This window comes from Stegodyphus dumicola, chromosome 8 (genome assembly GCF_044657685.1).
Source record: "Stegodyphus dumicola isolate Sdum_Otavi_A_Nest chromosome 8, ASM4465768v1".
In the NCBI taxonomy this organism is placed as follows: Eukaryota; Metazoa; Arthropoda; class Arachnida; order Araneae; family Eresidae; genus Stegodyphus; species Stegodyphus dumicola.
Window position 1 is genome coordinate 138,033,853 of NC_140775.1, and position 26,725 is coordinate 138,060,577.

At 32.8% G+C, this 26,725-nt stretch overlaps 2 protein-coding genes and 1 long non-coding RNA gene across 21 annotated transcripts in view; 1 reads left to right on the forward strand and 2 right to left on the reverse strand.

The window, feature by feature from the left end:
* The window catches only part of LOC146995975 (uncharacterized), a 91,586-nt gene extending 88,348 nt beyond the window's left edge, over positions 1 to 3,238 (reverse strand). For 2 of the 5 annotated variants that reach the window (XR_015042747.1, XR_015042748.1), the window contains exon 1: positions 3,067 to 3,231. This is a non-coding gene — a long non-coding RNA (uncharacterized LOC146995975). Of the gene's footprint in view, positions 1 to 3,066 lie in introns of all 5 variants that reach the window. The other 3 variants (XR_015042745.1, XR_015042744.1, XR_015042746.1) reach the window with 3 other exon arrangements.
* The window catches only part of LOC146995974 (uncharacterized), a 224,754-nt gene that overhangs the window by 99,618 nt on the left and 98,411 nt on the right, over positions 1 to 26,725 (forward strand). For 9 of the 15 annotated variants that reach the window (XM_085822489.1, XM_085822480.1, XM_085822485.1 and 6 more), the window contains one exon: positions 8,845 to 8,982. The exons of 5 other annotated variants lie outside the window; for them this stretch is intronic. In XM_085822489.1, the coding sequence (XP_085678615.1) occupies positions 8,845 to 8,982 (138 nt within the window). Of the gene's footprint in view, positions 1 to 8,844; positions 8,983 to 15,104; positions 17,945 to 26,725 lie in introns of those variants that run through there. One more of the 15 variants, XM_085822490.1, reaches the window with a different exon arrangement.
* LOC146995976 (uncharacterized) lies at positions 17,945 to 24,759 on the reverse strand. The gene is made up of 2 exons (XM_085822493.1): positions 24,625 to 24,759; positions 17,945 to 19,409 (listed from the first exon to the last, which is right to left on the reverse strand). The coding sequence occupies exon 2, from the start codon at positions 19,371 to 19,373 to the stop codon at positions 18,843 to 18,845; it is 531 nt and encodes a 176-aa protein (XP_085678619.1). The 5' UTR covers positions 19,374 to 19,409; positions 24,625 to 24,759; the 3' UTR covers positions 17,945 to 18,842.

The window sequence follows — 26,725 nt, forward strand, 5'->3', positions numbered from 1 at the left end:
TCAGGAAGTCATAGTTATTTTGGATTTCCTGAAAATGTGTGCTGGTTTTAAGTGGGCATTCGTCTTGTGGGCTTTTGTCATGTAGTTTTCTAACTGGCCGCTGGCTATTCAGGCAGGAAACCATTGCCTTCCTTTTCTTTTGCCCCCAGCTGTGTGAAAAAGCAGTTAAAGAGAGGAGAGCCTTGCTTAATTGCTTTATTCCCTATGGAACCTGGGGCGCCAAAGAAGGCCTCAGAAGGGAGGGTGTGGCAGGAGAACAATTAAAGAGGATTTTAAATGTTTTTTGTTAGTTACCTACTAGAAAATAACATTATCTGAAATTCCGCTTGTAACTGAAGTTAACCCCTTTCTTACATTTCTTTAGTATAGTTCTTGAATAACCTTTTGTCTAAGGATTTAGTTAGAATTTCAATTATTTTAAAAATTTCAATAATTGGAAAATGAAAGGAATTAAATATTTTTTAACCATTTTTAAAGGGATAATTCACTGTTTTTGCAGTAAAACTGCAGAGTGGAAAAATATGCTAGTTCCTGATTTGATAGTGTCTCTAACAACTTTTTGATGAACTAATTAAACATGCTTGTTATATCAAAGCCATTGTTTAAAAGTAAAACTACTGAACTATTTCTAAAAACATTAAATTATTACATATATTAAAATTTACGTACAAGTAATATTTTTCATTTTAACTTTCATATGGTTGAAAACGCAACCATGTGAAAGTTAAAATGAAAAATATGAAACCGTAATAAAAGTTAAACTATTCGAATAATTTTAATAACACAGGTTTCTGAACTTAGCAACAAGAGGATTTAAGAACCATGAGCCCAGCGTTGTAAGAAAAGTAATCTTGCACATTAAAAATAATTTTTATTTCAATAAAAATATTATATTACTCGATTAACTGTAAACGCTTAAAAAACAGTTCATTTCAATTTACCGTAATTATTTATATACAAAAACTTTGATTGAAGCAAATTTAAACAGCATTTAGAAACTGAAAATTCACTGGAACACTTCTTTTGTGGGTTTTATGCTGTTATTACGTGTTGAATATTATTTCGCCTAGATTAAGAAAAAGAAACTCATAACATGTAAAAATTTATTAGGTAGAAAAACTATCAAATTAAGATCATTTTCTTCTCCTCGAAGTGCATTGATTTCCTTATACGAATTTCATATTCTGACAGCACAGAAATAGTGGCCACATATCTTGTAGGAGGTATTTCTTAAAAGCCTCATGTGTTGACGATCAAGTAGAAAAAAAATGTTTTGTTATGGAGTTACGTTTTGAATAACTTTTTTCTTCTATTGAATGAGTTCAAAGTTTCTAATATCTTGTTTTCTAGCATGAAATGTTTCACCAGTTTTTAAGGTTCTTTTCTAAGAATAATTCTAATTCATTAAGCAGAAGTTAGTAAGAACAAGTAAGGTGTACTTCAAATTTGATCTCTTAGGTTTATTAGGTCTGGCTACCAAATAACTGTTTTTGAATTCAACATCAAATTTTAAACATATATTTTTTTTTAAATTTGTGTCTTTTATTTTCAAAAAACATGCACGTAATCCGAAGTTTCTGTGACAAAAGTTAGTATAAGAAAAGTGGGACAAATTAAATTATCTGTATATTTAGTCACTATTAAAAACGAATTCTGGCTAGACTATGGGTCCTCAATCAGGAGGAATAGCCCTAAGGGGAATTTCAAAGTTTCAGAGAGTAATTTAGTCCACCTTTTCTTTACGTATTAAGTATTTAGATTTAGTTTATGAATACAAAAAAGAACATTTATTCAAATTTTGGTATTTACCAACATGTTTGATACTTGTTTAATTTACTTAAAAAATAATCCGTATTTAAACAAACACATATCTACTTTTCAAGTTTTGGGAAGGAGAGGTTGAATGATCATTTAGCAATGGTGGAAAGGGTATATGGGGAAAAAGCTGGTGAGAATCACTGGTCTAGACTGAGCCAACTTGATTTAAATATAGAATTTTATACTCTATATAGAATTTTATACGAATCTTTAGTTCTTACTGTAGAGTCATTAGGTTTTATATATATATATATATAATGTTGTATGATCTTAAATCCATTTAGTGCGAATACAAGTTATTATTACTTGCGCAATTGCTGCAAAGTTAGTTAATAATAATTTATTTCCTAAACAGTATTGATTAATTGATTATATTATCTCCCGAGTTTAATTAAAGTAGAATTATTTTAAAAGTGTGAATCTATACTGTATATAGGTATACAAAGATACACATACATATACATGTATGTGTATCTTTGTTTTTATATTTACGCAAGAAATGGAAGTGCCTTTGTATCAGTGTGACAAAGGGAGGTGAAAGGGAATACTGGCCACACTGCTTATTTTAATTCTAAAAACTGGTAAGTTATAACTGGTAAGTTACTGGTTAATACTGTTAAGTTATATTTTGAAAGATGTTTTGAAGTAATTTGAAAGCAAAATGTTAATAATGTTTTAACGGGGACTGGAGTTAAATCATCACGAAGAATAAAATTTCAATTGTAAAAGGAAAATTAAAACATGTAATCATTGTCATTGATCGAAAATTAGTTGACTTTTCAAGGGAATCAAACCAACTCCCGTTCAATGAACAATAATTGATAAAAATACGTAAATACGAAAGTGTTTCGTCTGGTGTCCGCCGACAACATCGCGGAGGAAAACGTCGCAGAGAAAACAACGCAAGGCGAAAACGTCGTGCTACAAAACATCGTGGGAGAACACATCGCAAAGAGAAAAACATCGCAGTTCTAAAACATCGTGGTACAAAATATCGTCGTTGAAAATAAAGCGGTTCAAAAACTTCGCAATTTAAAAACATAGTCGTCGAAAATATCGTGATAAAAAATAAAGTATCTACAAATCATCGCATGACGATAACATCGCAGACATGCTTTTTTCAGACATGCTTTAATAACTGTAAATGGATATTCCCATAATGATTCGTGAGCGCAAGAAAAAAAATCTGAAATGTTTCAGATTTTAAATTACGTCCAAAGGGGCGTTTTTTAACATTTTGTGTGTTACCTTTCTTTATCAAATATCATGTTCCTCGCACTTAAACCATAAGATCCAGTGCAACAGCAATATCGCAAAATACTCGTAGTTTTAAAACGAGCATATCTTTAGAATTTCCGATACAGAGACTCACGCGCTGGAGATAAAAATGTTTTTTCTGCACAACGTTGCCATTGCTCGCTTTGAAATCCTTGAGTTTGTTAATCAAAAATTCGTCAAAGTTTTAAAAAATAGGAAATCGATCATAAAACAAATTTCAAATTTCAAATTTGGTCTTCCACATGCTCATATTCGTTGGAGGATTACGTTATTCAAAATTCGATGACTCTATGTACCATTGTTTTATCACAATACGAGAAATATACATACATTTATGCAGATTTTTCATTATTTAATTTCTTCAAATATAATGCAGGACTCTAACATTTTGTGGCAACAGTTTGAAAAGTCAACCGACGTTTATGAGTCCGACGCAAAATGCCAAAACGAAACTAATAGTCCTTCGGGATTCAAATCCCTTTGGACTAAAAATAAAATTCAAGTGTTTTTAATTAAAAAGTTAATGGTTTTAATAATGAAACATAATTATATTTAATCTCAGTCATATTACCTTAAAAATGGCATGTGAGAAACTCCGCAATGATATTTTTCATTTTCACATACTCATACCAAAGTTAAATAAGTAAATAAATAATAAAATGCAATTTCAGATTTATCATCCAAACGTTATAGCTAATCACTTAATCAGAGAGTATAAAGTTTGCTTTCAATGTAATAAATTAAACAAATAAAGAAGTGATAAAATACAAACTAGACATATATTTGAAACATTGAAATTCAGATTTGAGTACTCCATTTATTATAATTAAAATTATAAATACACGATTTAGTAATAAAAAAATAAGCCCCTTTTATCGGCGTGTGCTTATATCTGTGTGGACTTTTATCAATGTGCGCTTTCATCGCTGTGGGTATTTGTCGCATGGTCAATTATCATAGTGGGCCTTTTTTTTTGTGGGCTTTTGTCTGTTAACCAGTCCATGCATATCATTAAAGCTTCTTTTGATAAACATTAAACATAACAGTAAATGGCAAAAAATAAAAATTATCTAATATAAAGTATAACTGTGTGTGTCAGTAAGATAGAATAAGAAACAGACTGTTGTTTAATGCAATGAATAAGTAAGAATAACAAATAGTTTATAAAATACACATCATAATACGTGTACATCCAATGCACATTAACTTTTTGGAAAATTTTGGAATGTGTATATTGAAATCACTTGTGAAATGCAGAGTTGCCAACTCTCCCGATTTAGGCGGGAGACTCCCGATTTTCGACCGCTCTCCCGCCAATCCGATTTACAATATATTTCTCCCGACTTTTTCTCACGAATCTTTTAATTTTTCTGGGGGCTTCATAGTTCGTGCTGGTCTTTTCTGTACAGAATTTCCATGACTATCATTTCCAGGTTCTTCATTTATTTGTGGATACTCGGTTGGCTTTTCCAATGAATTGTTATCATCGTGTTCATCATCACTGTTGGATGGCAAAATTTTCTCAGCTTCTTCATCTGTTGTATTATCTTCTCTATAGTATCTGTCAGTTATTTCTGAATTATTTACATTTCCATTAGTTTGTTCCTTATAAAAAATAATAAGTTCTTCTAATATTTGATTTTTATCGAATTTTAAATAATTTTCTTTTAGTAAAGGTGATCTATGTTTCTGTTCATCAAATTTTACATCCCTCACTTCTTGAATTTTATTTAGTTCAGGGCTATAAATTTTGTATGCTTTTCTCTTCATGCTATAGCCTATCATAATTCCTTTTTTAGCTTTTAGATCCATCTTTCTATGTTTCTCTCGTCTTATATGAACATATGCTTCACATCCAAATCTTGTTATAATAGTAATGTTAGGCTTGCGTTCTTTATATAGTTCATATGGTGTAAACCTTTTATCATTTTTGTGACTCCTGTTATTCACATGTACAGCTACCTTAACGCTTTCAGACCAAAATTTTATCGGTAATTCTGCATCAATTAACATAGTTCTAGCAGATTCAATTATAGTACGATTAAAACGTTCAGCTTTTTCGTTACTTTCCAGAGTATAAGGCGTTGTAAGTTCATGTTTAATTCCCATTTTTTCAAAAAAAAAAAAAAAAAAAAAAAAAAAAAAAAAAAAAAAAACTTATATTTTTAGCTAAAAACTCACTACCATTATCACTACGAATTCTTTTTAGTTTGTTTCCTGTATGTCTTTCTACTTGAATGATAAGTTTGATTAGAGCTTCTCAAGTTTCACTCTTCTTCTCAATTGTTATCACAAATATGAAATTACTGTAATCATCTACCACTGTTAAAAAATAACAGCTTCCATCTATTGATTTCTTAATTGGTCCAACTAAATCTATGTGCCATAATTCTAAAATATCTTCAGATTGCTTAAATTTCACACTTTTATAAGATGTTTGTGTTATTTTACCTAATGTATAAGGTTGACAATTGTTTTCAGAAATTTTTACATTTTCTAACCCAATGACCGATGAGTGTTTTTTCATTTCTATCAGCCTTTGATAATTTATATGACCTAGTCTCTGATGCCATAGTACATCATTAACATAACTAATTTTAGCTTCTTCAACAATATTTCCTTCAACTTCAAATTTATTTCCATTTCTGTTAGCTATATATAGAATGTTTCCCTGTTTATGATCACTTCTGCTTTATTCTTGATAAAAATTACTTTTAAATCATGATCTACAATTTTTGATACTGGCAGCAGATTTTCCCTTAAATTCGGTACTTGCAGAACATTTTCTATCAGTTCTTATTTCTATCAGTTTGCATTTTAATGTTACCAATACAACTCTATTTGATCATGGCCCCTTTTTCAGTCGTCATTATTTGTCGTTCTTCATCTTTAAAATGAGTAAATATTTTTTTATTAGTTGCCATGTGAGATGTGGCTCCTGAATCAATAATCCATTTAATTTTTCTATTCTGTTGTTCATTTATTTTATTCTTTCCATCATTTCTATCTTGATTAAGATATGTGCTTTCTATTTTCTTAGGTACTTCAAATAAGCATGTAGCTGATTCATATTCTCTTTCCTTGACATTCTATAAGTTTTATTTGTTACATTTCTCTGCTGTCGGTGTTCTTGTTTAGTTTTCATTTTACATTCAGTTGATTTGTGGCCGAATTTTCCACAGCAAAAGCATTTTATAATATTATTATTATTTCGACATTCTTTTATTAATTGTCCTAATTTTCCACAATTAAAGCATCTTCTTTCATATTTCGATTTTATCCAGTTTTCTTTTGCCTTAGAACTTACTTCTATTTCTTTTCCTCTTTGTTTATTTTTTCCTTCTGTTTCTTTTAAAGCTTGTCTAATTGAAGCTAGATCTTTCTCTTTATTGCTTTTAATAATTTTAACATCAAATTCCTTTCTAAGTCCTTCTAGTATGAAGTAAATTAATTCTTTATCTCTTATTTCATCTCCAACTTGAATACTTTTACTTTAGAATTACAGCTCTATTCATATAATCATCTACTGATTCATTTTAAGTCATTTTCAGTTGAACTAATTCTATTCTACATTTGATTTGAATATCTTCTGTTCTTGCTGTGGGCCCACCAGCAGCCGAGCAGTAAAGTCGCTGAACACTGGTAGTTCGGTCCGAGGTTCGAATCCCGCGAACGGGCTGGCTGCATGGGTGTTTTCGTGGTTTTCCCCATGTGTAACGTGTATACGAGCCAGTTTCCCTTAGAAAGTTCTCCACGAAGGCATCCCTCCTCTTAGGCAGATAGCCCTAGTGTGCTTTGCCATAATTAAATACACCAAATGAATGAAATGTCTGTTCTTGCCGCCATTTCATTTTTGATTTTCTCCCATAACTTCTTTGCGTTCTTTTCATTCGCATGTTGTGGAGCTGTCATAGTTTGATTCATTATATTTCTTGCTATCGCGTTATTATCATCCCATATTTCCCAAGTTTTTATTTCATTTTCGAAATTAACATCATCCTTTTTATATGGTTTTGGTGGTTCATCAGCTTCTATCATACTTCTCCATATTTTTAAACTTTTTAATTCACTTTCAATTCTGTTGGCCCAAATAAAATAATTATCATCACTTAATTTTTCTGTATGACTCAAATTTATCATATTATATGCCATATTTTCTGATTTATATTCACTAATTATAATACAAGTCTAATTTTTCTCTTAGAGAAATTGGCGATTTTGTTAAGCCTAAACAACATTAATGTTCTGAAAGTTATAATGAAACTCTCCGTCTTCCAGATACATTTTTAACTTATTCATTTTACAATTTACTATCAATGTTGCCAAAATATTAAAACTTAAAATTATGCTTTATAAACAAATACTATCATTTTTTCCCCTAAATCTTTGTAAACATCCTCATATTGATTTAAACTCTTACTAAGCTGCTATTGGAATCGAAGAGCTCGTTCAACATTTGCGTCATATTGCAAAAAATGATACCTAATTTTCTTCCCAATTCAAGTCCTACGCTAATGACTCTAGCTGTGAATGCAGCTGGTACGAATTGGTCTTCGTCATGTTTATTTGTTTCGGGAATCATGTTAACTCATCCTCATTTAGTTCTTCGTCAACCATTTTTTCTTCAATATGTGCTTGAGCTAAATCCTCAAAAACCTTCTCCTCCTATAGTTTGGGCCAATTTAGTGATCTGAGAATATTCATACTCTAATGGAAATCTATCATTCTCATCTTTAGCAGCATCCAGCCATATTGCTTTCTAGCATGCGTTGAGCATTGATTGTTTAATCTCAGTATATGGCAGTCCAACATGCTTAACACAATGTAAGATTGTAAATTTCTTCCAAGCCATCCATAAGTGTAAGAGATTCATCATTCTCCATTTTTTCTCAAATATACCCAAAGGTTTGTTTGATATACAATGTCATAAAAGTCGGAATTATTACTTGATTCAATGGCTGTAATAAGGAAGTTGTATTTTTTGGGTAAAAAGACAATTTCTATTTTTTGTGTTGTAAATCTTGAAGATGAATAGTCGCATTTTCAATTAAAAGAAGAGTCTTAAAAGGCAATCCCTTTTTACTTAAATAATTTTTGACATCTGGGACAAATATGTTTAGAAACCATTCATTGAACGTTATGGAAGTGACCTATGCTTCGAGATTGTAACATGAATCTTTGGCATTCGGTAGCATTACTAGATGAAGAGTCTGTGCTAGCAGCTAGATGAATATGCGTTTAGACTAACATGGGAACAATGGTTATACCTAAAAAGGGAGAAAATATATATTATAAATAATTCTGCATGAATTAAATGTTTTAAATTAGCTATATTGTGAATTTTTATTTAACTGAATTATATTCAAAAGTTAAAAAAATTAATCTATTGCTTTGTTATTAATATTATTAATCTGTTTCTTAATGTCTTAGTTTATTCATCAGTAGGAGACCAAATAACTTTAAAACATAATTATCTTGTATTTTTTCGAATGGCCATAGGCTAGTAAATGTGTTAAAGTAAAATAACATAAAAATTGCATTTCAAGACTATTGGCCCATTTGGGCTAATAAATTCATCTCTAATTTCTATGATGCTAACTATTTTCTTGATCCATTGAGTATTTCTGTAAGAAAAGAGTATGTATTAATGTTATTATAATTCATATTGTAGTTTTTACAATTGCTGAACAGTATTCTTTACAAATTCTTCTGTTTAAACGAATTATAATATAATACTGTGTAATTTAGGCCAGGCAGGATGTTAGACTCCCTGTCGTTTCAAAACCTGGTGGCGTAGGAGGTGATGTGAGGATCCAGAGGAGACACCACCGATGTCCCCTCGAGTTGGGACTGAGACACAAAATGTGCCTCCAAGGAGCGACCTGGGTAAAATTAATACTTTATTTTAACTTTTTCTTTTTGTACTTTTCATGAACAGCTTTCTTTTATAAGCTAAACGTTTGGAATAGTAATTTTTCCATCTTTTCTCAATAACAAACTCTTTTTAGAAAAGGCCTGGTTAATTTCAAATTGCGTTAATAGGGAATCTTTCATAAACTAGCAACAAGCATTCCAGAATTCCTTTGTTATTAAATTAATTTTGTCCCTTGTGCTGAGAAAGGACTATGATATGACACAAGATGCTTCCTAACTGCATAAATAAGACATTTTTCTTAAATCCTTTATGAAAGTCTTTTTCTATTGAGTTGAATTGAATTTATGAATTTTTGTGGAATTTTTGCATGCTAAAAACAGACGTTTTTGTTTTACATGATGCTAAATTTGACTTTTGAGTGCCATTTTTTTTTTTAATACAGTTGCAAAATGTATTGCAACTGTATTCAGGGACTACTGTAGTTCTCTAGGAAAAACGATTTGACGATTTAAATGAGCATCTGAGATGCTGCAATTTCTTCTTGGTCTATGATATCTAAAATAAATAAAATAACAGCATTGGAAATTTTTGCAGATTTTATGTCCTTCTAGGAAAGTGAATTTTTATATTATACTGATATATGACATGCTTTTATAAGATGGTAATGTTCTTTTCCATGTAAAGTCATTAAAAATGGGAATCTAAAATATTTTTTGTTTTATGGAAGAATTACTTTTTCCAATATCTACAATTAAAATAATTTCGCAGATTATTTTTCTTTGACTGAAACATGTTTACTATGGGTTGAGAAGTGAATAGAGTGTTTATATCAAACATTTAACTGTATAGAAGTTTGAAAGTGATTTCAAATATCAATACTGCTTATATTTCCTTTCAAAGAAAAACCTTTAGCTGTCCCCATTAAATTTTAAAATATTTGCCAGAAACAAGAATACTGCTTGCACTGATTAAGAAAAAGCAGAGCTTTTTGCCAACTCTCTCAAAAATCAGTTCAAGCCAAACGTTTTTCCAGCTAACAACCCTCTGGATCAAGAAATTACGAACTTCATGACTGATGGGATTTCCTCCCCAAAGAATATCACACTTTACCTCTCCACCTGAAGACCTCATGCAGCTCATTAAGCTAGATAAATTAATTACTAATATATTTCCACATATTTGCTTTAATTCCCACATCTAATGATGAACTTGCAAATCAGTCATTTGCCTGATCCATATGGCAAGCCGCCACTGCCTGTCACTTACGATATCTGATAAGAAAAATCAAACATTTATTTAAGAAATTAAAATTTTGTATTATTTCATGTTTCCATTAAAGTAGGGGTTTTCAACGTTTCACGCCTGAGAGCCACATGGATAAATTCATAAAGATCCGCGGGCCACGTGTCTGACAAAAAAATAGTGTAGTCTGAAAATTTATAAAAAAGGGAGCTTTGTTTTGTAAGACTATAACTCATTCTAGCCAAAGATATAGTGTTACAGATTTGCATATATATATATATATATATATGACTTTTTGGAACCAAAACATCAAATGGAAATTGAATTAAAACGTTTTGGAACTTTTTTTTAACTATGAAAAAAAAAGCGTAAAGATGATTGTACGGAACGATGTTACAAAATGCATTTACAATAAAAAAAGAAAACAAATTACATTACTGGCGGGATATGGTAGATACTTTAGTTTTAAAGTAAAATTTGACGTTGTTTTTGCTTGATTAGAGCTTCAATATCCGGTTTAATCTGTCTTGCTGAGTTTCCTCCAAATGTCTGTTTGTCAGCCGTGTTCTTGTTTTCGATTTTAGGATTTTAATTTTACTACAGAGCTGTTCACATATGTAGGTACTGCCAAAGAAAGAAGACAAGAAGTGTGTATGTTTACGAATTCCCTGGATACTTGTCTTCGGTCACGTACTTCGAATAAAAATTAATTAGTGTAGGATTTTCAAGAAACTTGTGTTTTACTGCAGTCACACTCTAAATCTATAAATTCTAATTGAAGTTCAGGTGAAACACTTGCAACGTCTACTGAAAATGGTAAGGAGAACAATCTAATTTCATTTTTACGAAAATCACAAAATCTGCTTTTGAATTGAAATTTGAAATGCATTGTACATAATTATTTGTATTCCACGCTGTAGAGTTCTTTGCACACTCCACCAATTTTAGAAAAGTGAGTGGGATTCTTATTTAACTATTGACTTTCCCAGAGGATTAATTTTGTATTAAAAGCTTTTTACAATATAACAAAGATTATGAACAAGTAGATCTTTTAATTAAGACGCAATAAAACGTCGAACAAATATAGTGGACGATACTTTTACCCTGTTTGAAGGTAATAAAGATGATTTAAATAAAGTTCTTTCAACAATGAATTCCATTGATCCTGCTATTCAATTCACTTTTCAACTTGAGACTTGAAAATCTCTTCCGTTTCTCGACACTCTAGTCACGCAAAACACATCCATCTTCAGTACTACGGTTTACTGAAGCCTTCCACCTCACTTCAAATCATGTCATCCGACTAAACAAAAGTTAGCTTCATTTTATTCCTATGTTTTCCGGGCTCTTCAAGTTTGCTCCTCCAAACTATCCTTTGATGAAGAACTAAATTATTTAAAAGCGATAGCTATTGACAGGGGCTTTTCACCCAACATTATTAATGAAGCAGTTAAAAACTTCTCATCTCAACACACAAAAAAGCCCACTCTTGTTTTAGGAGATTATAAAAATTCCGTTGCCATTCCCTTCTTTCCATCAATTGGCTATAAGGTTGCACGTATTTTGCAGAACATTGACTTTCGGGTCATTTATTCTCCGATCAATAAAATTCCGAGTTCTATACTCAAGGACCCCATTCCGGATATGAATTCCTGGGGTATTTATAGGATTCCTTGCCAGTTTGGTTTAAATTACATCGCCCAAACTAAGAGAGCCTTAAAATTTCGCGTTAAAGAACAAGAGGCATATGTTAGGAAAAAGGAAACACAGAAGTCTTCTGTTGCCCAACATTGTTGGTATGAAAATCACAATTTAAATGTTTCTGCTGCCAAAATTATTCAAAAAGCATCTTCCATTGGTGAACTGGATTTTCTAGAGGCATTTCACATTAAAAAAATCTTTCTGTTCTAGTTAATGACCCTGATTCCAATCCACTTGCCTTCAGCCTTTAAAGAAATTATGTTTTAGTTCTGGTTTCTTCAACAAATGGCGCCAGTAGCTTGTTTCTTGTCCTGGCTTTTCTTGTCTTATGTTGTCATTATATCTTATCTCGTTCATTTGCTCTTTTGCAGCTGAATATGATGGTTCGGTAAAACCATCGAAACTAGTCCTGCGATATTTGAAAATATAACGCTGATTTTCGTTGTTTGACTTCTAAATTAATATAGGTAGATCTTTTCCCTGTAAGCGGTAGTTCATATCATTGAGATGACCTGCAATGTCTGCAAGAAATGCAAAGTCTCTCAACCATATCTCATCACTGAACTCGTGAATAGAGTTTCCTTTAGATTCCATGAATTGTTGAATTTCGCTCTTCAAACAAAACAGACGCTGAAGCATCTTTCTTCAAGAGTGGACAAGATCAAACAAGAGTGGCCTCAACCAAGGTACTTCCACATAATACATAACATCACCATATTCAGCTTCCAAATCAATCAAGAACTGTTCAAATTACCTGTGATTAAGTCCTCTAGACCGAATGAAATTAACCACTTTTACAACAACACTCATCACATTGTTCAAAGTTTGAGAATAACTTCTTGCACAAATTTTCTTGAAGAATGATGCAGTGGAAAATCATCATAGTATTATTTCCACTAGCCTTCATATGAGATATGAGTAATGTTCTTAATTTCATTTTGTCTCCAGTCATAGATGTAGCACCATCCGTGGTTATAGCAGATATATTACCGAAGTCAACATTACATTTATCCAAAGTTTGTGTCAGACTGGAATATAAATCCATTCCTCGTATTGTACTTTTAAGTGCAACAACTCTGGCTTATTCCTCTACTATTGTGAAGTCTCTATCAACGCAACGAATAAAAATGGTTACTTGTGCAATATCTAAATTGTTGCATCTGTCGATTCATCTATCGCTACAGAATAAGACTCAAATTTTTTGCATTTACATTTTAATTTTCTGAATATATCTCTTGCGAGATCCTATATGCGCTTGGCTACTGTCACACCAGACAAGCTAATATTCGATATGACTCGAAAGCCAAAGTACATCAACTGCACTCTGAAGACATTCTTTTGAAATTCTCCATAAGAAAATGGTTTTCCACCCTTAGCAATTTTTCTGCTATTACGTAACTAACACGAACACTATTTTCATATTCTTTATTCGCTGTGGTGAAGAAAGACTGCTGAAAATTTAGTTTTGATTTTAATTCACTCACCTTATCACTTCGAAAATGACCTTCCAGTGCAGAATGTGTCTCACTGTGCTTAGTATCATATCTCTTAATGTTGTATTCCTTCATCACAGATACACTGCCGTTGCAAATAAGGCAAACTGCCTAAAATTCGTCATTTTCAGAAAATTTTACCTCAAATAATATGAGGCATGTCAATAAAATGTTTTAAATATCAAGAATAGGAGGGATTTTTTTTTACGAGAAAAAGCTGACAAGGCAAGTTTTCTTGAAATCAAAAATTCTTCAATGTTTCTTCAAATTCAAATGTGGGGCCACTAAAACACCTTCAGCGGGCTACGGGTTGAAGAACCCTACATTAAAGTAATGGCAGCAACATCGAGTTAATTTGCTGACTTGTTTGACATTTTATACATAAAACATTATAATAAATTCAGCGGCAATGATTAGACCCCATAAAATTTGAGTTACTTTCGAAGTTTGAGAAAATAATGAATTAATGTTCATTTCGATTGAAGTGGTTGCCATTTGTATGAGGTTTATTATGCTGAAAGCCAGCTTTGAACTGCGACCGCAATGGTTAAGTGTGGAGCCATATTTCTGTGACCCTTCACACGCGCATCGCGATTGCACTAATACCTGCTCTACTATTTCTTTGGTTATTTTAACGTTCATCTGGAATCTCTCCGCTTAGTTTTGTACAATAACTTATAGGAATAACTATTCATGCTCGATTCAAAACTGTTCGATAATTTTCTAAAATGTTTCAAAATTTATCTTTGTATGTCTGAAAACGGACGACATTCGCATTTTCAGACTTGTCTTTAACAGAGACGATTTCAACGAGGAATATCTTCTATACTTCAAAATCTCCTTATAAGTTGGCTGTGATTCGTATAATATATATGCGTTCCGATGCAAAACACAACGAAAGACCATATTAGTCTATGAAAGTCAATATTACGTAAAATGAAATAAAAAAATTGCAGTATTCAGCGTTAGTAACAATTATTATGTCACTGGAAACTGCATATGTGTGCCGACAATAAAATAATCACCAGTATATGAGGCGAATGAAGAAATATGGTGAAGTGAAAAGTGGAAAAAAGGTTAAAAGCAGTAAGAAAAAAAATTCAAAGGTTTCAGATTTTAAATTAATTAAAAATTTAATTGCGTTAAATTACTTTTTTAACGTTTTCCTTGTTTTTTAAATATCATGTTCTTTGTATTCAAACCATGAAACTCAGTTCAACAGCAATATCACAAAATAATTTTTAAATGAGTATATCTTTAGAAATTCCGATACAGAGTCTCGTGCCCTGGAGATAAAAATGTTTTTCTTTCGCACAGTGTTGCCACTACTTGCTTCAAATCGTTTAGTGTTTTGGTCAATAACACGTTGAAGTGTTTCTGAACAAGAAATTGATAATAAAACAAATTTCAAATTCAAACTAGGGCTTCCACATGCCCATATTCTATGGAAGATTACGTTATTCCAAATTTCAATGGCTTTAGGTTACGCTATTTTACAGTGCGAGGAATATACATACATTTATGCAGATTCTTCACTATTTAATTTCTTTAAATATAATATAGGGCGATAATATTGGGTGGGAACAATTTGAAAAGTGATTCGCCGTTTATAGTTTTTAACGCCAAATGCCCATGTACTTTAAGTTTACATTTCTCAGCTTTAAAACAATACTTTTATTCTATTTGGGTCTTTCAAGATGACGTATTTATCTGTTTTGGAAAATTTCAAGATGCAACATTATTTGACACATCTTTTCAAATCAAGAAAGTATCTCTGCCCTGAATGCTGTTGATGTGTAGTTGTGAAGAATATCCAGTTGCGTTGATAATATTGTATGATACTTCAGTATTCCTTTCTGCAATGGCAATGAAATTCAAGTACTTATTTAACGTTCAATATTGCATTTCTTGTCAATTTTTTGTCAGCAGTGTATTATACAAGCAAATAAATATTTACTTAATTATATGTAGTTGAAGAAAGTCTGTCGAAGAGAAACCTTTATTTACAATGTATTGATTATACATTACGGTTGCAAGTAATGAGGTTTTCTATTCGTTCAATTTATATCTTTAAGACAAAAATATACCCACTGGCAAAATGATTTGTGTAACATAATATGTATATTATTTGATTACGACAAAGCATGCATGGGTTGTCTGCCTAAGGGGAAATGTCTTCTTGGAAGGAGTTTTAAGGGAAACTAGCTAGTATATTCCTTAAACAGTAGACAAATCATGAAAACGCCGATGCAATCAGCCCGTCTGTCTAGAATCGAGCTCAGGTCGAAGTACCAGTGTTCAGCATCGTTATTGCACGGCTGCTCATAGGTCAATGTAGCTGGATAACACAACAACTCTGTTTTCACACCATCTATATATATAAAGAAGAAAATTTGTGCGTTTCTCACCAAACTTTCTACAATTGTTTTCTGGGTCTTGCAAAGGTCGACCACCACTTTTTTCCAAAATGAAGTAGCTAAAATCAGAGATATTAATTAAAAACTTGGGAAAATGATAATTTTCGCCCTAATATTTCCGAGTGGCAACCCTCTCGCAATCAAATCCTAGAGATTATTAATAAAAAATTTCTAAGTTTGACAATGAAATAAAAATAGAATTGCCAAACATTAAATACATTATTCCCGATTCCAAAAATCCGTGGTAAGCCATTTCGACTGGTCCCATCTTCTTTCGAATTTAATCAGCTGACATACTAATTAGAAACTCTGAAAGCGCTGATTTTCGCACACATTTTTCCGAGTGGCAACAGTCTCGAGCTTTGGAGATAAAAATGCTTTATTTCGAAGTGTTGCTACCGCTCGCTTTCAAATCATGGAGTTTTTTAATAAAAATTTGTAAGTTTTACAAAATCTATACATATAAAGAAGAATGTATGTTTGTTTGTTCATGTTATTAATTTCTGATGAATAAAGGTCAAGATTTTGCCACATTTAATCAACTAAAATTAATTATAGGTGAAATATTGAATGGAAATTAAGCTTTTAGGACTATTTGATAAGAAAAACAAAAATCATTCAAAACTGCGTGCCATTGTTGCTGATATAATGAAACAGAATTAGCTTATTTTTCTATTGAAAATTTTTATGTGGGTTCCATATCGCATCAGACTGAAAAATGTATGAATGTGAATTGTACTTTTTTTTATCGTTTTTAGAGAAGGATTATAGCGGTATTACAGATCTGTGCTGTTAGATGCATTGCTCTCAATCCAACTTGTACTTCCGCTAGTCTCAAAATAAATTTGCAAGTTTTATTCTTTTGAAACTAGTTGAATTTTATCTGCAATCCACATTTACATGGAAACTTTGAAAGAGAAATTAAAGGGCCTGTTTTATACCTTGATGCAGATATAAGGATACTGCACATAGCAGGTAATTCTCAGTAATCTGAAATACTTCCACAATGGATCCTTGAGAATTTTCCTAATTAAATACCAAAGGACCAACGATATAAATTTCCAAGCACCTACTATCTTAAATATCGTTTCATTCCACGCGCTTTACCAGCTCATATCAAGTGAGATGTAATTAGTACTTTGACACATACGTGATTATACTGAGTTTCTGCTGTTGAGTTCTAGAGCCAAGTGAACCTGAATAAGAGTTAGGGGGGGAAATGCTTAATGTTGTAACAATTCTGAGGAAACATTTATGTGGAACAAAATTTAAAAGAGTATAAACAAACATGACACTCAGAGAGCAACTCTAAATTATTATTAGGTCCCAGGCAAAATTTCTGTATATGGAACATGAGTCGTTTTCTTAGAAATGTTTCTACTGTTGGCTTTTTCGGAGGGAAGGAGAGTTTCGAGTTACTTGAGGGTTTTGGTTAGTTAAACGAGACAGTCCGAATTTCAATGTGCTACCTGTTATTAAATGATTTAGCTTAAAGAGCTATTTTGAGCTGTGATTTACATGATTATTGGATGAATGCTAAAACTTTCTAAAAAATCTTTTTAGTATCATAATTATAATACCTGAGACATGTTGTTCTGTATAAAGGAAAAACGGTGACAGATATCAGCGATAGAAAACTAACAGCAAAGTGATTTGTTGAGGCACTTGTGTTGAAAGCGACCTCTGTTATTTATAAAAAGAATGATTATCCTATCTTAACGTTGAGCTTCTATTCAGAAAACTATGAGATTTCTTTTCTACCTTATTTTCTATTACGTGATATCAGATATTTAGAAGAGATCTGTTTGGCAAAATATACTTTAACAAAAAAAAAATTTCTTCCATCAATCTCAATAGTGGCTTCTTTGAACCTTGCACGAAAGAGACTGAGTGGGCCGGACTTGTGTTCTTCACATCTCGGAAGAATATCATGTGATGTACCAACAATTTACGTTGTGTGGTATTAGCGTTTCATAATACAGCCAAACCCCAAAACACACGCCAAAATAATAGTAATACATATTTATCTTGTGAGTAAAATTGAGAAGACTTGGACTGTTGATGCTTTAAAAATGAATTAGGTATAAAAGATTAGGCATTAAAAATTGTTTGCTGTATTATTTTATAATTATTTATCTAGTTATTCGAATTTTTCAGTTTTTAGCATTTGAAATCATTTGTATACTTTGTTTCAGAAATTTCTTGCAAATATTTCTGAAGAAGTAAGGATTCTGAAACTGAATTAATTTCATGTAACGGTTATATTAAAAAACGAAAGATGATAAGAAGCAATACTTTTTTAGTTTAATTAATTAACTGCTGGAAAACACAAACTGCAATCATTATTCCAGCTCCAATAAAAGTAAAATATAATTATCAAAATAAAATATTCTAGCAACGATAATAACGATAAGTCATATAAATAATTAAATATATAACTTCAACTCTTTGAACAAGATTTGTATCTGTGATTGTAATCTTATCCAAAGATTTGTAATTTTTGAATAAGATGTAAATTTTCAGAGGCCGGACTCATGTTAATTTTTAATGGTAATCAAAGTAATGTGAAAGTGGACTAAAAGGCAATAAAATTTTAAAATATCTCCCAAATCTGTATACAGGAGGACTGGACTGGTTCTGTTAATTGGCAAGAAAACTTGATCATGCTTTTATTGTCGCAGATAATTTAAATATAATTCTAAAAAAGCTTTCCTTCCATGCAAATGTTATTTCTTGCTTGGTGTTATTTATAACAAAAGTGCTTTTATTGGGTTACAAACTTTTCCATTTGTGCATTGTTTTGTTGTTAACATATGATATATGCACACCTTTCTTCTTGCTTGTTTATACTATAGATATAGCGCAACTTTTATAAATTATGACAGCAAATATTGTAAGAATGTAAAATAATAAAAGAAGTGTTATTTCAGCCCCCTCAAAAAAGGAAAATGCATACTTAGCAATATTTTTCCCTTTATTAAACTTTACAACTCAGTACATCATACATAATTAGAATAATCATCGTACATAATTAGAACAGTCTTTGAGTTGTAAGCGTCTTATTAATAATGGAGGTAAACCCAGTTGAAAGGCATCTCTTTCTACATTCTGAAGTCTTTTCCTGATACTAATGTAACACAAGTTTTCCAGCGTATGACACTGCTTGGATTTATCATTTATATATATAAGCATCTTAATGCTTTCTTCATTTCCAGAGATTATCAAATTATTTCTCCAATTCTGTGTGCATAATTTAGCACCAGCAATTATAAGTAAATCCACAAATCTCTGGCTACCTCTTCTACATGCATAGAACAATGGGATAAAACCATACTCATCACGCCTGTCGATTTCAGCTCCAGAAATGAGCAATTTTCGCACTAAAATTTCTTGTTTTTCGATAACTGCCAAGTGAAGAACAGTACTACCCAACCTAGTGGCATTAACATCACATCCCCGTTCTATGAAGAGCGTAAATAAATCTGCATATGAATATTTTTCACTACCTGAATTTATTTCGTCGAAAGCAGATCTGAATACAACAAACATCAATAATGTTGTTCCGATATCATCGGTGAGGTAAATCTGAAAAAAGAAAAAGTTTAGAACTTTGTAAAAGGGAAAATATTTTAATAATAAAAAAAATTACAAAAGCATACAAAAATAATTGATAAACAATAAAGTCATAAAAATGTCTATTTTTCATCTGAAGAAAATCCACAGCTGTCAACAATGAAATCTCAAAAACTGGAGATTTTTGTAACGTGATTGAAAACCAGTAGAGTTAGCATCTATGAAAACCCTAAATATGAGCAATCTCTATGCAAGATATACAGAAAAATGTGGTTGAATATTTCCCCAACTGAATTAAATAAAAAAACAAATGCATGTCCAGTAATTAACAATATGGATACAAAGCATTATAAGAAATTCCTTTTCGTCAAGAAAATAATGCATTTATTTATTAAAACACAGAATTTTTCTAACAAAACACCTAATAGTTGTAACATTTTTGAGCCTTAAAAGAAATTTCACTGCTGAAAATGCAGCTGTGAAATGAATTGCTTAATTTCTAACTTAATTTGGACCTCACCATCGTTACTAAGATTTTCCAGGTACTTTTTTTTTCCCCTCGATTTTGTACTAAAATTGGAGGAAATTGTATATGTCTCAAATGAAGAATTTCAAAGTAAAGAAAAATGAAGTTAAAGAATGAGAGGGGCGTTCTAAAATACAATTTTGAAAAATAAAAATGATAATATAAAATTAAATTCAGTAGGTAGGCAAGCATATAATAAAAAAAAGACATGTAAATTTTATTATTATCCTCAGTATTGTAACATGAATGGCATTTCACATCAAGAACAAAATATTTTAACACTAGTATATGTGTCTGTCACAGCTCTGTTATTATATGATACATGCAAACAGTTAGAACTGGATAAACCATTTAGCAAAATAAGCATATTTTTAGGGCAACAAGGAAATGGTCATTAGGAACAAAACGTCGTTAGAAACTCGAGGAAAGGATGTACTTTTAAAGGAAAGGATGCAGTAAAACTGGCATAAAAAAAAAATTATGCCAGTTTTACTGTGGATTGAACCAAGACCAAGAAAGAAGAAATGGGGGGGGGAGAAGTAAATGTATATGAGGCTTAGTCTAAATCTGGGTCTACATATTTTATATATACAGTATGTATATATAAAATAATAATAATCTTCATAATATGCACATGGAAATGTAAATTTTAAAATTTAGTTTAATTAAATATTTATTTTATAAGGCAAATGGATAATTTTAAGAAAAAAATTGAAAATTATTTTGAGTTTTCTTTTTCTGTGTGACAAGTGAAATATCTGTTAAGAATCTATGATAATTATTTAGGAAGATCAAATTAGGTTCAACATTTCAAACCTAACAATTTTTATTTCATCTTCACCTCCAAACTACACACATGCACCATCGCGCGCGTTCGACGACTGACTCTCTCCTTGAGAATCTTGGGATAGAATTTTGTGGTCTGTAATTATATGCTGCCATCTCTCAGCTGTTCTGGGGTTAAATTGGTATGATATTTTTTAGACTTTTTCAAATAAGATAAACCACAACAAGAGTATCCCCCCAGTGAACAAGCGAAGTGAGAGAACGACAGTATTTACACATACATAGCATAAACAAAAGGGAATTGGGATGCTGGGTTGTGTCAGTTGCTGAAATCACTTACATACATGAAATTAAATAAAAGTAGAAAACAAAATAAAGTAATACAGGTTAAATCTAATTGACATGAATAAATGAAAATAAAGGTTTTTCAGTTCTGAAATTTGTAGAGAATAATTGTGATATGATGAACATTGAAAATCGAGTAACTCAAGAGTAATTATGATCAAGTTAACCAATTTCTGTGATGAGTCTCTTGCTAAATTTCACAATTCATCCAGATTTTGTGGTTTTGGAATTGTTGACAGAGTTTCCAGTAGTATTTCCTGGGACTTTAGGTTCATGCTCGTGAGGAATTTGTTGTATTTCATCATTATATATGAATGCAGGTTTCACTCTGTCTAGGGAAACATTGCTTTGCCTGACATTTATGGATATTTTTATAACTTTGTCGCTTCGACTTATGACTTTGTGGGGACCTGTATATGGTTGAGTGAGCGGTGGTGTTATTTTGTCCACACGAAGGAAAACATGTGTACACTTTTGCAATTCTGGGTGCACAAAGATTCTTGTTTGGTGATTTTGGTTGGGAAATGGCTTTAACTGCTGCATTTGTGCCTGGAGTTTCTGCACATACTCATAAGATGGAGTTGTATTTTGGGCACTTTGGGAAAATAAATCTGCTGGAAGTCTTAGTGAAGTTCCATACACAAGATCAGCACTTGATGCTTGTATGTCTGTTTTAACAGCAGCTCGAATGCCAAGGAGAACTGTTGGTAATGATTCAGTCCATCTTGGGTTTTCATGGGCTTTTAAAGAATTTTTCAAGACTCTGTGAAAACGTTCTACTAAGCCATTTGCTTGGGGATGAAATTCTGTAGTACGAATTCTTGTTGTTCCCATAATTTGTGTGAGCTCACTGAACAGAGGTGACTCAAACTGGCGACCCTGATCTGTGGTGATGGTAGATGGGCATCCAAAGCGGGATATCCATCCTTCGAACAAGGCTCTGCATGCTGTTGCTGCTGTCATATCAGCGATGGGTATCACTTCAGGCCATCTGGTGAACCTGTCGATGATGGTGAGGCAGTACATTTTGCCCTCTGAAGGAGGCAAGGGTCCGATTAAATCCACATGCAGATGAGAAAATCGTGCGTCTGGTGTAGCAAATGTACCCAGAGGTGTTTTTGTGTGTTTGTGAACTTTGGATCGCTGGCATGCATCACAACTTTTTACCCAGTCTTTAATATTCTTTTTCATATTGGGCCAAACATAGCGAGCAGAAATTAATTTGCAAGATCCTGTTGTTCCTGGATGCGAGAGGTTCTGAAAATGGTCAAACACTATTTTACGAAAAGATGCTGGCACAATAGGTCTTGGAATTCCGGTTGATGCATCACAGATGAGTTCTGTTGCTGACACTGGGCTGGGCATGGACTTTATTTCTAGTGAATGATTGCTGTTTTGCAGATTTTGTAAATCATCAGCTTTCTGAGCGTGACTAAAGGCTTCAAAATCAAGAAATGAGGAATTTGAGATGTTGTTTATCTCAATTCTGGATAATGCATCTGCAACGCTATTATTAACACCACTGGTATGACGAATGTCAGTGCTAAACTGAGAAATGAAATCAAGTCGACGCCACTGGCGCGGACTGCACTTCTCTGGATTTTGCTTAAAGGCGTAGATAAGAGGCTTTTGATCAGTGAAAATGATAAAGTTCCGACCTTCGAGCATGTGCCGGAATCTCTTCACCGCAGTGTAAATGGCCAATAGTTCTCGATCATAGGTGGAGAATTTTTGTTGACTGTTGGTGAGCTTAACAGAGAAGAATACAATCGGTTCCCAGTTGGTTGTGTTGAGTTGCATCAAGGAACCATCAACTGCCAGGTCACTGGCATCAACCCAAATACTAAGTTTGGCTCCTGGAATTGGGTGACGAAGAAGAGTTGCGGTAGCTAGTGAATTTTTGGCATCTGTAAATGCCTGTTCGCTAGCCTCAGACCATTGAAGTGTTTCTTTGGGATCGTTTTGTTTAGGTTTTCTGCTCTTTTTATTATTTTTGATACCTTCTGAAAATTTATTTAAGGGTGCTAATATGTGTGCTGCTCTAGGAACGAAACGTCTATAGAAATTGAATAGACCTAAGAAGCGTCTTAATTGAATTATGGTAGTAGGTTTAGGAAAATTCAAAATACAGTCTACTCTATCTTTCAGGGGTTCTGTTCCTTCTTCAGATACTTTGACACCTAAGAAATTTATTGAGGAAACACCAAAAACACACTTAGAAGGTTTAAGGCTAAGGCCATAATTTTGCAATCTTTCAAAAAGTATTCTTAGATGCGAGATATGCTCTTCCTCAGATTTAGATGCTACTAATATATCGTCTACGAATGCATAAACAAATTTTAAATCTCGAGTAACTTCATCGATGAATCTTTGGAATGTGGCTGCAGCGTTACATAGGCCAAATTGCATGCGACAGCTTTCAAATAAGCCGAAGGGGGTGATTATAGCACTTTTGTGGATATCATCAGGATGTATAGGGATTTGATGATAGGCTTTAATTAAATCAAGGTGCGAGAAAATTTTGCAGCCATGTAGTTCAGAAGTAAAATCTAAGATATTAGGAATGTTATAATTATCTTTTATTGTTTGTGCATTGAGGGCTCTGTAATCTCCTACAGGACGCCATTCCGTGCTGTCCTTTTTAGGGATCATATGCAAAGGTGATGCGTAGTTACTTTTTGAAGGACGAATGTGGCCTAATTCTATCATATTTTGGAATTCTTCTTTGGCGATTCGTAGGCGGTCTGGGGCAAGACGTCGTGCTTTAGCAGTGACGGGAGGTCCTGTGGTTTGGATGTGATGCACTACTGTGTGCTTAATTTCTTGGTCAGCACGGGGTGGTTTTGTGATTTCTGGAAATTCTAATAATAATTTATGGTATATACTGTCGCCAGATACTGTCTTTATTGAATGTATTGCACTAACTCGTAAACTGCATTTAGAGCCAAGATTAGTGTTACCGTCGATTAATCTTTTTGTGTGGAGGTTAGGCATCAAGTTGAAATTATACAAAAAATCTGCACCAATAATAGGGGTTGAAACACTGCCGACAAGAAAGGTCCATCTGAATATGCGTCTTAAACCTAAGTCTAAGGAGAGATTTTGGCTAGTGTAGACGGAAATTGGTGTAGTGTTTGCTGCTGAAAGGGTCATTTGGATGCGATTTCGCCTTTGCAATGTTGTTGCTGGAATTATAGATACGTCAGAACCCGTGTCGATGAGGAAGTTGACATTTGTGCGCGCATCTCTAACAAAAAGGCGACGAGAATTGGAGGGCAAGGCTGTAGTCGCCGCTATGCCTCGCCTGGGCCGTTTTTTGAAAATTTACAGGGCGGGGTACACTTTATAGCTCTCTCACCAAATTTAAGGTGGTACCAACAGGTATCAAACTTGTTTTTATTTTGAGAGGGGCTGCGTTCTCTTTAGCCACGATATTTATTCTGACTACGAGTGCGGCGACGATCACGCGAGATATTATCGATTCTTACGTGCAATTTTTTTTATCTCTGCGAGTAAACGTTCTTCAATGGAATCTGAAATATTAGCAGAACAAATATTTGTGGCACTTACCGCTACAGGAGATGGTGATACATCGATGACACGATCCGCAACTTCCGCAGCTTTATCCAAGGTTAAAGGCGTGTTCGCTGCGAGTATCGACCTGTACGAAACTCGGGGTATGCTGTAAAAACAGTTAGCATTAGTTCATCGGAAATGCTGTATGACTCAGCGCGTCGTCGCATTATGCGTAAGAGTTCACTTGGCCGGCGATCTCCCAACTGTTCGCCGCCGAGGAGTTTTTTCATTTCTTGATGCGTCGATTCTCCGCACCGCTTGATTAGCTCAGTTTTAATGTGATTGTAAGGATCCGTGGAGTTGGGGGCTTTGATTACATCTCTCACAATTGATGCGGCTTCGGCGGGCAGGTGCGAAACAATGTAATTATACTTCGTGCGAGACTCCGATATCGCTTTCGGTGTTCCCAATTCAAATGTTGCTTCGCACATAGTGAACCATAGTGAAGGATCGGCGAAGTTGTACACAGGTATCTTTACTGCTCCGATTATTGCTGTTCCTTCAGTCATTTCCAGTCACGTGGCTAAGTCCCAAGTAATATGTAAAAAAAAGAGAAATTTTTTTTTTTTTCCGTGCAAATATTAGTTTAAAACAATAACGCTTGGTTGCTGCAAGGCCGGGTCACCATTGTTAAGAATCTATGATAATTATTTAGGAAGATCAAATTAGATTCAACATATCAAACTTAACAATTTTTATTTCATCTTCACCTCCAAACTACACACGTGCACCATCGCGCGCGTTCGACGACTGACTCTCTCCTTGAGAATCTTGGGATAGAATTTTGTGGTCTGTAATCATGTGCTGCCATCTCTCGGCTGTTCTGGGGTTAAATTGGTATGATATTTTTTTAGACTTTTCCAAATAAGATAAACCACAACATATCTAAAAGAAGTTACTTCATCCTTATACCAAGCATTTTAGGCCACTTTCTGTGGCACATGTTTGCATGATTCCTGAGTTTTGCAGAATTACATAGTTGTTGTAAAGAAAATAAACAAATCATTTAAAAAACAGTGCAATGAATGCAGTAATGTATGAATGGCAACATGTCTTTTGACCAGGTCTGGCACTAGTAGGAATTTATTCACTCAGTGGCTAAATATATTATGCAAATCAGATCATATTCACACTACATACCTAGGAAAGGAAAAAAGTTAATTCCCTTCCAGTCCTACTATTATTTTTTGTAATAAAATATTATAATTGTGTAACCAGTTTTTCATAAATTTCAGATTCACATGCTTCACTAAACCATCTAAAAGACCGAGACAAAATTATTGTCATTCAAAATACAGACAAAATTATGTTTAAACTCTCCCCCCCCCCCCAATTCACCAGAACTAATACTAAGTTCTGATTTCTTTGCAACAGAACGCTTTTAATTCTGTGTAGGAAATCTTTGCCTTTCTTTTAAAACACTGACAAAATTTATAAAAAAATACCTTTCTGTCAAATTTTTTAAGTCTGGTTTAACCCTTTGCGACACGCATATTTAAAATATATTTTAATCTTTAAAAAAATGCCTTAGAATAAGTCAGATGGACTTACTTAAGTGCCTTTAAGGCTTTAAAAAAATTCTGCGCTTTTATTTTTTACGGTGGAAGGTGGGATACCATTTGTCCCACCATGCAACTAGCACATGTCTTATAGCATATTGGTGTATAGCAGGGAAAAAAAATTATATGTGGAATGAATAAACAAAATAAAGCGTGCATTCTAAAATATTCATAATAAACACACTAAAATGCATTTTGTACTTATTGCATATATGCATGACTTGTAAAATTTTGCATATGCACATTTTGCATGTAGTATATATTTAATATTTTTAAATTTTAGGAACAAAAGAAAATATTTTCTTGAATATTATTTTAAGATTAAAATTTGATACTCGTACATATGATACTAAATAAAATATTAAAATTGGCACTTGATTCAAAAACATTTATATATGACTAAAATTGAAAAAAAAGTCACTTTCATGAAACTTTGAAAAACATGTTATTTCATTCTTTTGTAAGCATAGAGGCACTTCACATGTTTCACACATGCAAAATGTTCGTCGTTATTCTTTCGATATGCTGCAATATGC

Bases quoted from the DNA above. Each gene is read 5' to 3' on its own strand.
- LOC146995976 (XM_085822493.1), bottom strand. From the start codon at position 19,373: ATGTTTGTTGTATTCAGATCTGCTTTCGACGAAATAAATTCAGGTAGT.